The sequence below is a fragment of the Gobius niger genome, assembly GCF_951799975.1.
Source record: "Gobius niger genome assembly, chromosome: 21".
NCBI lineage: Eukaryota > Metazoa > Chordata > Actinopteri > Gobiiformes > Gobiidae > Gobius > Gobius niger.
Window position 1 is genome coordinate 3,179,484 of NC_136872.1, and position 13,434 is coordinate 3,192,917.

General features: G+C 41.3%; 1 protein-coding gene across 2 annotated transcripts in view; it reads right to left on the bottom strand.

Moving 5' to 3' along the window:
* Positions 1 to 632: 632 nt before the first annotated feature.
* Positions 633 to 13,434, bottom strand: part of nlgn2a (neuroligin 2a) — a 168,155-nt gene continuing 155,353 nt past the window's right edge. For both annotated transcript variants that reach the window (XM_079579588.1, XM_079579587.1), the window contains 4 exons: positions 8,473 to 8,738; positions 5,747 to 5,900; positions 2,938 to 3,304; positions 633 to 2,585 (listed from right to left, as the gene is read on the bottom strand). In XM_079579588.1, the coding sequence (XP_079435714.1) occupies positions 1,733 to 2,585; positions 2,938 to 3,304; positions 5,747 to 5,900; positions 8,473 to 8,738 (1,640 nt within the window). In that variant the 3' untranslated portion in view covers positions 633 to 1,732. The remainder of the gene's footprint in view (positions 2,586 to 2,937; positions 3,305 to 5,746; positions 5,901 to 8,472; positions 8,739 to 13,434) is intronic.

The window sequence follows — 13,434 nt, forward strand, 5'->3', positions numbered from 1 at the left end:
ATGTTGAGTTGAGGGGGTTTTACACGACACACCAGTTGAGAACCAATACTGTAATAATCTATATAGTAGATCATTTTCAAATCAACAGCTCCTCTCATTCTAATTAACAAATAAATAGAGAAATTAATATGCTCCAGGATTAATTGGGTACAGCAAAGTTAGAATCCTGAAATGGAACTAAACTCATGTTTGTTGGTGAAAAATGTCCGTCGCTCTATTCTGAACCAACCCACTCCAGACCATGCCGGTGGAAACATGCCTTTCATCGCATATACGCACTCTCTCTTAAGAATATAAAAAAAGCATGCATGTGCTCGAAATGGGGGACCATCTTTGCTTCTCAGTCTTGCCGTAATACCGAAATATTTTTGTACCGACCAGATTTTGTAACAGCACAAATCATACAGGATAGCAGTAGTTTGATTATTGCAAATTAAATGTTCTGATTTGGATTATTTGTGGTTCAACTGAAAGGTCCTATATTATGCAAAATGGATGTTATGTTAAACCCTCATTAAAAACAGACCTGGAGTGGTGCTTTGTTTCATTCACATATCTTTCATTGGCCATATTTATTTCGCCTCCCTGTTCTTACATACCAATATACATCACAACATTGATCCATTAGCTTCACCGTGTTTCAGTCGAGGAAGCTTCATCACACTTGTTCCGATCCAAACTCTCATCCCTGCTCAGATTAGCGTGTTTGCTGGTAGCTATCATAGTTTGAAGGTGTCTGAAATCAGTAGTAAAAGCCTGAATAAAGCATAATATAGGACCTGAAGGACTAAAAAAGATGAAGCTATGATTTGAAACGTGCACTGACCGATAATGTCTTTCCCCCCACTGTCCAAAAGAACACATGCATAGTTCCCCACTCAGGAAAAAACAAAACAAACAAAAAACATTTATATACTTTCTTTGTACACATTTTTATAGAACTATATATAATATCATTTCTCTATATCTATCTATATTTTCAGTAAAAACAAACCGACAAATGCTTGACAAAAAAGATGTTGAAAAAGAGAGAGCACAATCAAGGCCCAGTTTGGCAGTCATGAAGACACAGCATGTTTTAGTGGAAATATATTCTTTTGAATTTTCAGCCACTCAGACAACGCATAGACTTGGCACCATAAATTCAGAATGCTGGTAGGATAAAAAGAGGAGCTTTTAGGGCTTGTGGGTTTGGAAGCCCTCTTATAAATACCCATTTCCGCGACGACTACGACCGCAATTGATTTCACAACCTCCGAAAAACGGGCCGTGCCGCTCGGGTTTCGCTTTGCAAAGTTTACTGGGGCAACGGGACAACCTTGTCGCGTCCCCCAGAGGTAGTTTAATCTATGCTCCATTGGAATCCAACTTGATTTGAAGATACCACGCCGTTGTAAAAGAGAAAAATAGGATTGTTGGCTTAAATAACTCGTGTCAGCAGGCCTACCAAAGCCAAATGGGGGGGGCGTGGGGGGGGGGGTCAACGTTCTTAAAATGAATGAAATGCAAAAAGACATCAAGGACAGAAATGAAATAGGCAAATACGACTTGTCTCTTATTAAGTCTAAAGTCTAATGATCTCTCAAGAAAAATCCGTCAGTTGATCAAAATGACTCCGCTCCGAAATTGCGCCGTTCCGTTTCTCCACCTCCGCCATAATAGTTTTTAGCCAGCGCTCAAGAGAGGAGATCAAGGAGTTTGTGAGTTGCACGCCGCTCCTCACTGTGCTATACTATACCCGGGTGGTGGAGTGCGGGTGGGGTAGGGTGTTGTTATGCCCGGTGGACGGGAAAGTGTTGAAGGCATGGAGGGGCTGCATGCTAGTGATGGTGCTGGGAATCATGGTTATGGTGTTGGGCGTCATGAGCGGGACATCGTCGGGCGCCCTCCGGAGAGCCAGGGTGTAGTCGGGCGGGCAGGACGGGCGCAGAATGTCGTGCGGTCGGAGCGGCTCCAGGTCGTGGTGCGCGTCGTGCTCCGAGTGCTTCATCTGCAAAGACATGATCTCCTCCTCCTGGCTGTGCGCGAGGTCGTTGGCGGGGCCGCCCCGCTGAGGCGACAAGCGGTGGCGCCGCATCTCGTGCCGCTTGTCCCGTTTGTAGTAGAGCGCGGCGAAGGCGAGGATGTTGAGGAAGAGCAACGACGCGCCGACGGCCACGGTGACGCTTAGTTCCGTGGAGTAGTCCCGGGTGTCGAAGGGGAACAGGTCTTGGTGCGGGCGATCGGATCCCTCCTCCGGCTCGGGATCGGAGGGGAACGTGGGGTAAGGGGGGCGGGTGGTGCTATGGTCCGGTCTGCGGGGCCGAATGCCGGGGCCAGTGCCGGGGCCGGAGCCGCGGCCCGAGCCGGGCGGGGAGCGGGTGGTGGTGGGGAACAGCTCCTCGTGTAGGCTGTGGAGGTGCGGGACGAGCTCGAGCCAGAACGCCACTTTGTTAGCGCGGTAGTTGTCCCGGACGCGTGGTTTCAGGCCAATGTGGAGGTACTGCTTGTCTTTGGAGTTGAACTTGGTCCAGATGACCTCCTCGAAGCGGTTGGGTTTGGTGTGGATAAACTTGGTGTCTTGGGGGACAGGCAGATTGGGGTCCCTAAAGAAAAACAAAAGCATATTTTTCAGGCTCGGAACCTCAATGTCTTACAAAATACTGATTGTTACTGAGGATGTGATGGTAAAGGAGACAAGGAGAAAACTATGGAAGTGTTTATCAGAAAACTACTATGATACCATGTTTGTTATTCAGATTGGGTCTATTATCAGTATCGGGACAATGCTACGATTCAGCCAACAATCATAAATTGGGCTATAGTCATAGTTTTAGCCACTACTTTTGACCTTCTATGCCGTTTTGTTTAGTGAAAGGCAGCACAAATTCTACATTGACGAAAACGCAGCTGCACCATAAGTCCGTAACCTTCTTGTCAGTAAAAAAGATTTGTTACCCAGTCTTAGCAAAGTTGGTCCAGTATGTCATGACCACGGCGCTCAGCATCACGTCGTTCTTGGAGAAGTTGCAGGGGAACAGGTCCGTGGCTCCGATCATGGGCACTCCGAACACGTACGGGATCTCGTCCCCGTGCGCCGCGTCCGCCCACTCCGGCCGCGTCTCCGTCTGGCAGTGGTGGTAGAAGGTGTAGAAGTAGACGGGCGACTGGAACTCGGCGTGCAGTTTGGCAGTGGCCACCGCCGGCGCCACCCACTGGTGATCGGTGAACAGCGCGAGCAGGGTCTTGCGCCGCATGTCCCCGTTGTCCCGGTCCGCCCAGTCTGTGTACATGAACTTGATGGTCTCTCGCAGAATGTCTTTGCCTGGAAGAAGAAGGAGATTGTGATCAACTGTAAGAGCTTTCTGCCATGTTGCAATGTTCGGCACCTTCTGATACTAAACTATATCTGCAGAGAATCTTAACTACGACTTAAGTTAATCGTAGCGACTATCTGCGTCCAGAGGAGTGTGTTTAGCTGAGGCAAAGACCTAACCCTGCGATTTTAGGCTACGACCTAAGATTTTCCTCAAGACAAGTGACCGTTTATTTATTTATTGACAAAACGTGACATTTTATATCATTCAGTTTAGCTGATGTTGAAGTCCGTTTGGTAAAAAGGGGAATCCCTTATGGACAGGGACCCACAGTTAAAATACAAATCCACTTACTCAGCATCCACCCACCCACCAACAGGATCACATTTGCAGAACCCTGTGAAATTCACCCATCCAGTCTCTACACGTCACTATTCCAATCAGATTTACATGGTTACATCTTTTTGGTTTGCAAGACATCCCATGCATTCAAGGGCCAGACCAGCATGCGACCAATGTGAGTCATCAGCCATATGCTAAGTATAATGTAGCAATGCATTTTGTTTAAAAAGCTTTTGAATTATGTTAAAGGAATGTGTTTCTTGTATGGAAGTATAAATCTCTTTTCAGATCTCCGGGCCTCTATATGCTACACTAAAGCTGGTACACTTCATGACGATTTTTTCATCTTTCCATCATCACTGGAACGAACTGGCAGAGTCTAGAATTTAGTTCATGTAGTATGTTATTGAAATATTGTGTAATCTGTTGGACTAAGTGAGCTTCAGATTCTTGAACTATAAAAAGAGGATCCGAGGGAGCGTTAAAGAGACAAGATGCAAGTTGGTCATTTTATGCTCTCTACTGCCACTTCAGGTCTTACGCGTAACTGCAGCTTCTATATTAAGCTCGTGCATGACGGTACTTCAGACCTGAATTAACACCTTCCTGAGTGACAGGATTTTAGAGGCAGTTGTGGTGAACAGGTCTGAGCTCATTCTACACACTAGGACGTGGCTGGAACATGTAGGGGGAGGAAAATACTTAGTTTTAACATTTTTAAACTCCGTATAGTCCCTTTAAAGTTTGCCCATGACATATTGCGTATTCGTCGCTCATGGGCAAAATCGTGCCCACCCGGCTTCAAAGGGATGGAAGCAATTTGCACTGCGCGTTTTCAACTTTCAATAAACCATTTTAGATCAATACATCATCTCTCATACCAACAAAATGTAAAATTGTGATCCACCAGCCAGAAGAAAAGAAAACGTACATTTTAAAGGGACAATATGGAGTTTAAAAATGTCAGAATGATGTATTTCCTCCCCCTACATGTTGCAACAATGTCCTAATGTGTAGAATGAGCCCAGACCTGTTCACCACAACTGCCTCTAAAATCCTGCACTGTCCGTCATACACGGGCTTAATGTAGAAGGTGCAGTTACACGTATGACCTGAGATGGCAGTAGTGAGTATAAAATGGCCAACTTGCATTTAGCCCCTTTAACCCCTTACCTCCCACCTGAACCGAGCACATTTTCTCCAGTTTGGCTTTACCCCAGTCCAAAAGCTTCTGGAAAAACGGTGTGAAAATAGCAACAAAACTGAGACAAAAACAATGATGGAAATGTGACAAAAAAGTGAGAAAACATTGACGAAAAAAGTGACAAAAAATGTATGAAAAAGTGGCAAAAATGTCACAAAAAGTCACAAGAAATTGACAAAAAATGGAAGAAAAAATGACAAAAAATGACAAAAATGTGACAAAATGTGATAAAAATTTGATTAAAAAAAAATACAAAAAATTGACGAAAAAAATACAAAAATGTGACAAAAATGTGATAAAAATTTGACAAAAAAATGACAAAAAAATGACAAAAAATTACAAAAATGTGACAAAAAATTGATAAAAATTTGACAAAAAAATGACAAAAATGTGACAAAAAAATGACAAAAATGTGATAAAAATTTGACCAAAAAAATACAAAAAAATGACAAAAAAATGACAAAAAAATGACAAAAAAATGACAAAAAAATGACAAAAAAATGACAAAAAATGTGACAAGAAATGACAAAAAAATGACAAAAAAGTTACAAAAATGAGTTGAACACCCAACAAAAAAATGATTAAAAAAAATCTTATGACGTGAGGAAAAAGATCCTCTCGGTTCAGGCGGGAGTTAAGAGGTTAAGGGCTGTTTTTTGCAACAAATTATTTTTTTTCTTTTATGTTAAATGAATGTTTTCATTCAAAGTCATACTTAGAGTCATTTGTTTCATTCATGCGTGTTTGTGTAAACCTTCATATTCAGTTTCTTTCTTTCCCCCGCCTGATGTCCTGCAGTGGTTTCTGGTGTGGAGTCACTTGCTTTGAGGATAGTTTTAAAACGATGGGACTGAGGCAGAGTGCACCCTGGGTAGTTTTCCTCATGTCAGCTCCTCATGTTTACCTTCTGGGTATCCGTAAAGGTTGTCCACAAAGTTGGAGATGGTGTAGTCGAACGCCGCTGCAGAAATGCCGTCGTTGTCTTCGCTGTCGTCCACGAACTTCAGCCCCTCGCCCTGATTCACCCCGATCAGCATGTCGTAGTTCAGGAACTCCCCCTGGTGGAGAAAAGGCGCAGCACAAAGGTCGATACAGAAAGTGTGCACATACATCTTTTTCACCCTGAATTAAAGAGTATCAAGACAAAATACTAACAAACTCTCATAACTCAACTTCATTTGCCATCTGCTACCATGGCGTGACATCATCTGCATACCCTCTATTCAAGGTTTTGTAGGTTTTTTTTGTTGGACTACACCAATCTTTTCTGTTTACTGAACATAAAGATATCCCCTCCCCCTGTAGAAACCATACAGTCACATTACTTGAGAGGATTTTGACAGTTAGGGGCTAATGTTTATGAGTTTGGTCATTAAACTGTAGGGGGCGAAACGACAAAGCTATTTACAAAATGCTTTAAGTCAAAAGTTAATGGACCTTCGGAAACATGCACATCTCGTTTTCACACAAACGTGAGTGTGGTAGTTTTTGCTTTGAACACTGGAGGGCAGTGAAGAACCACACAGAGCACAGGCCGCTCTGGGTCAGCTCAGATTCCGTTTTGCACTGTCATGTTTCATAACGCACACCTCTCGGCTGCACACATGGAGCTCGCACTGCTCTTTCTATTTCAATCTGACACCATTAGTGCAGGCCTTTATTAAACCAAAGCTTCATAAACATCTGCATATTCCTTGTTCCTCATCACCCCTCAACATGGCGGGCACTGGGAACTATCTGAAACGGTCAACCTTGTGTTACTCGCTACTGACAATGATATCATATATATATTATATGAGCAATCCAAACAGTGACACCAGTCTGTCATGTAGTAAGAAGATGATTGTGAAGTGTAGCTAGAATACGCACTTGCAAACCCCAATGGTAGCGCTTTATGTTAAGGTGTGCTCATTAAGTATTAAATATATAAGGTATATAATAAGGTATTAATAAGCATTAATAATATGCTTGTAAAGTATTAACACACTGCTTATTATACTTTTTCTGTTAACATACTAATAGCCCATTAATAATGTGCTTATTCATAGCCTACCCTTACCCTGAACCATAAATGATTACTAATGCTTATTAATACTTAATAATACAAAAAAAACCCGGCCAAAACCTGCGGACATGCGGCACGGCTGAATCTTCTAGATTTTTTACTGGTTAACAAAAGCCCATGTGCTCCTGCCATGAAGAGAAACCGCCCTTCCTCCCTCTCATATTGAAAAAGCAGCTCTCAGAGCCTTGGATTTGAGATTTTGTCATGTCGAGATAGTGATTTTGATCAAAAAATAAGATATATATATAGACCATTCGACATCGAAAACAACAAGGCAAAAAACGCAGTCAGTTTTATTCACCCGCGGCAAACATTTCCTCAAATATTTAGTCTTAATTTTAGTCAAAGTGATATTTTTGACGACTAATATTGGACTAAAACTAAATAAAACGTTTTTCATGAGACTAAAACTAAGACTAAAATGAATAAAAAGGAAAAGGAGAGACTAAAATCATCCAGACTTCTATTGAGCGTCTGAAAGAGCCTCAGATCAGGTACATTCTCTAACAAAGGATCAGCTCTGAGCTTTGTTCATGTGGAGCAGCTCCATGAAGCAGCTGAACAAGATTAAATACGATTAGAATGAATATTATGCAATTTAGTCGACTAAATTTACTTGCAATTTTAGTCGACAAAAACTAGACTAAAATTGAAGATATTTTTTGACTAAATCTCGACTAAAATTACATTTTCGTCAAAAGACTAAGACAAAATGAACACTGGCGGCACGGCTTAAAAAGATTCTTAAAAATTCTTGGCAACCCTGGTCTGAGATCTGGGACTGTTTCAAATTCCTGATGGGTGTGATTGACAAGCGTATTAACCAATCAGAGAAAAGCTGGATAATCAGATTATTCTTTTCTGTTTTGTTTCTCATCATTGGTCAAAACTAAAACATGAATCAAACTTTTACTCAAAAGCAGTCACTCAGTTACTTACAGTACTCAAGTAAATAGTACTTTTTTTTACTCTTACGTAGTAAGTAGTAAATATTTACTCTACCCACCTCTGGACTGAAGTTTGAATCGAAGTTAATACATTTTAATGACATTTCAGGCCTTAATTTGATACATATTAAAGATTGTTAAACTCCCTGCTCAACTCAAATAAACTAAACTAAAAGACAGAAAGTTCACGTGGGTACTTAATGTCAATATTTGTAAATGAATAAGCGTGAACATTATTAGAGTTATTTCCTGTGAAACTCCAGCTCCCTCGTGGACGAAACTTCCTAAAACAAGCATTGCACAAGTTTTTTCTGACGTATCTCAACTTCAGTGAGATTTATTTGTCTGTAACTCCTGGAGTTAACCTGAAATGATTCATAAAAATAGAGCCGTTCAAAAGTTAATGATCAAACTCATGCTTAATCAAACGGTAATTAACCAATGAATCACCAATGACTTACGAATATATCACGAATTTGGACTTTTCACGTCGATTTTTCAAACGGTCCTAAGTTTGTGGGTGAAATACGAGGAAACGCTTCTAATGAGAGATCTTCCCGTCAGCGTAACATTAAAAACGGATATGATAACGACGTTGAAATGAAGTGCCTGCCCGACCTGCTGCATGAGTATCTCGGGGTCGTCGGGCACCACGTCCCCGTCCACCACCGGGCCGAAGGCGATGTGGTAGCGCGCCGGCTGGATGTCCTGGTCCACCAGCTCCCTGAAGTTCTTCCTCCGCAGGCAGTCCACCAGGTCGGCCGTCTCCGTGTACGTGCAGCCCACCTTCCGCGCCAGGATCTTGGTGTACTTGAGCGGCTGGTAGTTGACGGACCAGCTGGAGATGGCCGTCCCGCTCTGAGCGATGGCCCGGTGGAACAGGCCTGGGACACAGAGAAACGGACGGCGTTAGGGTTTGACGAACATCGCAGACACTTTGTGATGTGTTAACTTTGTCAATCGCAAAAACTCCCTGATGAGACTTGGACAGGGGCGGACTGGGACTGAAAAAATAGCCCTGGACTCTGACCAGCCCGGCCCAAATGACACATTTTAACCTCTTACCCCCCGCCATAACATTAACCAGTGCATTTTCCCCAGTTGGGCTTTTTATTATTATTATTTTGACTGGTATCATCGGCAAAAAGAACGGGAAAGGCGGTCGTAGAAACAGAAGCAAAATCATTAATATAAATAATAAATAATAACGGTCCCAAAATTGAACCTTGTGGTGCACCATGCTCCACGGAATTCCTTTTAGATTCATGTTTTTTTTTTAATAATAAAATCTAAAAGCTTCTTGATTGGGGAGCAGCAATGTAACGCCTCGTTTGAAAGCTAAGACCTACAAAAGTGATGGAAACTTTTCGTCATGTCGCCACTTTTTTGTCATGTTTTTGTTGTTTTTTTTCTCACGTTTTTGTAGTTTTTATTTGTCCGTGTTTTTCCTCATGTTTTTGTTGACTTTTCATCCCCTTTTTCTCGCTATTATTTCTTTTTAGCTTTTAGATTAGGGTAAAGCTGGGGGTAAAGGTGGGACAGGTGGCCCTAGAGCAGGGGTGTCCAAAGTGCGGCCCGGGGGCCAAATGCGTCCCTCAGACCAATTTTTGTTGGCCCTTGGCCTTTTTTCTGAATCAGTAAATATCAGAGATGGTCCTTTTGATTTGAAATGTAATAATTCGACACAATTAGAAACAACTAACCTAGTTGTTTCTAACCTAACTAACCAATAAAATGTGCTCTGTCTCACATTTTATTGTGAGACAGAGCTGGCATGGAGGATGATCACAGGAAGTGGTCAAAACTAAAGCAGGTAAACTAAACCTTCTGTCTTACTAAAAGAACAAAACTATAATAGGCTAAGAAGACAATCTGAACCTTTTACAAAGAGCTGGCACGAAGGTTTTAAGCATAAATGACGGTGTGGGGCACATTTTAAACCTCTGCTTGTCAAAGGTTTCATGGCACTAACCACTGATCTATGGCCCTTCACCCCGTGTACGCTTCAATATGTGGCCCCCCATGAAAAAAAGTTTGGACACCCCTGCCCTAGAGCCAGTGGCCCTTCTGTGCTCTTCCAGAATGGACATATGGCCAGTCTGCACCTGGAGGTGAGACGAATGATCCACACGTGATGAGGAAAACACCGACATTATTGGGACTGTATGGTTTTCAAACATTGAGTTCGATTGAAGGCGAGTCGCTGCAGTTTGACGGGGAAATATGACATTTAGAAACATGACTGTGAAACTTTAGCCCGACACTGTGGCCCGTGAGGTGGAGCGGGCCACATGCAAACTCACGGCCTCTCTGGAATCGCCCATATATGGTCATGTTTGGAAACAGTTAAGGGGGAAAACAATTTGGAGAAAAATCTAAACTTTCTCTAATTATTCAAAAACTACTTTAACAAACGCTGAATTATGAATATAGTTTTCCACTAAATAAAGATAAAAAGACATGGAGAGGAGCAGAGTGGTTCAACAGCCCATAAATAACGGAGAATGCTAACATGATGCTAGCACTAGCTCCGACGGACGCTTTTTCGCTTCTCCTGAACAATCTGCTGTGAATAAACATCCATGTGATAAATGTTTATATTTCACCAGAAAAATGTTTCCCAGAAGATTCTATTTCCCCCCTCGGCGAGGCCACGCCCCCTTCAATGACGCAATGCCGTCTGTATCTATCCCCACCATGCTTATGCCACTTCAATCACTAGAAAAGCCAATGGAAAAGGCTATAATATTTATATTACAGATATTTATATAGCCCCTATAAGTGCTGCTAATGATGAAAACTTTGCTAAAATCATGCAACCAAAGTCTGGACAGTCCGACTTGCGTTGGCGTTGGCCGTATGAGTCGTTGGGATGAGGAGAGCAGATGTGAGAACATGAGCTGGGCAGGTTGCTTAAAAATGTTAATATATTCTTAAACAGGGGTGGGCAAGTTTGCTCGGTGGAGGGCCGGGTTTCTTCATCGTCAAAAGACCAAGGGCCAGACCCTCCAATTGAAGTAAAGCATCACTTTCTACATATGCCAGTGTTGTACATCATACACACTGAGAAAATGTCCATCTTAAATTAGATAAATGACTTAAAATCACTTGAATAAAGTTTTTTTTTATGTTAAATTTGAGTCGGTTTGAACTAATCTAAGATCAGAGAAAAACGGTAATGCCAATGGAGCAAATAGAAATCCCCCTGGAAATCAGGCAAATTAACTTTTACTGTAAAAAATATTTATTATTCACCTGAAATCATACAAAATAATCTGAATTAAGAAGAAACTTGTGCTTGTTCCATTGGCAAGGATAGGTTTTGTCTGCTCTAAGGCCGGACCAAATCTCCAAACTTTAGATTTAAGATCTTAATTCAAGTAGATTTAGGTCATTTCTATCTATAGATGGGCGTTCTTTCAGGATTATGGCCTAAAAGGGAGCTCTGCTAAGACAATTTAAGGTACTTTAACGGGCCTTTGATCTCTGATTTGGGTCATAATATTTCTCAAAATCATCTCGAGGGCCAGAGTTTTTGTCCCCCGGGCCTGACGTTGCCGACCCCTGTTCTATAATATAGATACACTTTTAAAATGTTGCCACCGAGTGCAGTCAAAGATTTGCTTACCCTTCTCTGTTTTGTTTTGATTTTGGTCTCACAGCGTTCAACTAGATTTGGTGGTGATTTTAGGTTTTCCAATCGTACATCAATACAAACACTTTAAATGCACTGTTACTGACAAAAGTAATGTATTATTATTGTAACTCATTACACTGCAAAAAGTAATTAACTAGATTAGTATAAACATCTCAATTTGAGCATAATAATCCAAATTTGTGTTGTTTTGACTAGTTCAGAAGTTCTTGGGCGTTTGTCCTAGATTATTTCACTTGTTCTGAGATGTTTCTGACTCGTTTCAATAAATTTTGTCCTTATTTCAGGTCACTTTCTTTGCCAATGGGGTAAGAAAATTGGTCTTATCTCATTGGCAATTTTACTTTCTTATTTCAAGCGAGATTTACCCTAGAACTGGTCTGAAATGTCCTCAAACAAGCAAAGGAAACTTGGTCCGATCAGGAAAAAGGTCTAAATTAGTGAAAAACACTCAAAACAAGATACATTTCCTCAATTCAGGTCATTTAAGACAATGCTTGATATTTACTTTTTGCAGTGTACTTTTGAAATACGTTACCCCCGACACTGCATGAGTAGTCCACGTCGAGGATATAAAACAAGATCAATATTTGTGAATGAATAAGTACAAGAAACCGGCGCAATGATGCCGTTACTTCCTGGATATCTAAAATAAATCAATACAAAATAAGCATCGTAGAGGGTGTGTTACAGGCTCAGTAAACCAGTGTTAATTTCGTCGACTAAAATATTTAGTCTTAATTTTAGTCAAAGTGATATTATTGACGACTAAAATTGGACTAAAACTAAATTAAAAGTTTTTCATGAGACTAAAACTATGACTAAAATGTCCAGATATTTTAGTCGACTAAAATAAGATTAAAAAAAATGAAAGGAGAGACTAAAATCATCCAAACTTCTGTTGACCGTCTGAAAGAGCCTCAGATCATGTAAATCCTCTGCCAAAGGATCAGCTCTGAGCTTTGTTCATGTGGAGCAGCTCCATGAAGCAGAGGAACAAGATTAAATATGATTATAATGAATATTATCAATGCAAAGTCGACTAAATTAGTCTTAAAGGAATAGGCCACCGTTTTTACATACTGAGATATGCTCTTACCTCACTTTAGTCGAGTTAATATATCCCCGTCTGGTCTTTGTCCGTGCGCTCTGCCAGGCAAACGGAGCACATACACAGCCTCTCCCACATGTCATAGAGCTCCAAAAAAGCTCACAGTGTTTTCATGCGAAGTATATTTATACAGAAATGTAACATGTCGATTTTATAAGCAAATAAAAAGGGGTACTATATTGTGAGGCGTAATGATACGAGGAGCAAAACGTCCGCGCAGTAACTCCTAAAGGTTATTGACGGAAGTGAGCGGGACGGGGATATATTAACTCGGCTAAAGTGAGGTAAGAGCATATCTCAGTATGTAAAAACGGTGGCCTATTCCTTTAAATTTAGTCTCGACTAAATTGACATGCAATTTTAGTCGACTAAAACTAGACTAAAATTGAAAAGATTTTTTTGACTCAATCTCGACTAAAATTACATGACATTTTAGTCAAAAGACTAAAACTAAAACTAAAATAAAATATGTTGTCAAAATGAACACTGCAGTAAACTTTTCCTATTGTTTCATTGTAAATCTGACTTGTTTTTGCAGCTTGTGTGTTCCACAGATCCAGTTAAAACACAGGAGTCTGTCATTGTTCTGTTCTGTGGCATCGTACTGTCTACAATAACATCGTTCAACTTTCCTGCCTGAATATATCGAACTGAATATTTCCTCATCATGATGTGATCGTGCAAAATGTGCAAAGCTGAATCTGCCCGGCTCTCGGACCACCGGAGCGTGGAAGGTCAGGGTGTCGCATTTCGCTCTCAAGGGAACCCTTTTAAACGATACCACTCTGACCCTGCTCTTTTCATCCCATCACCT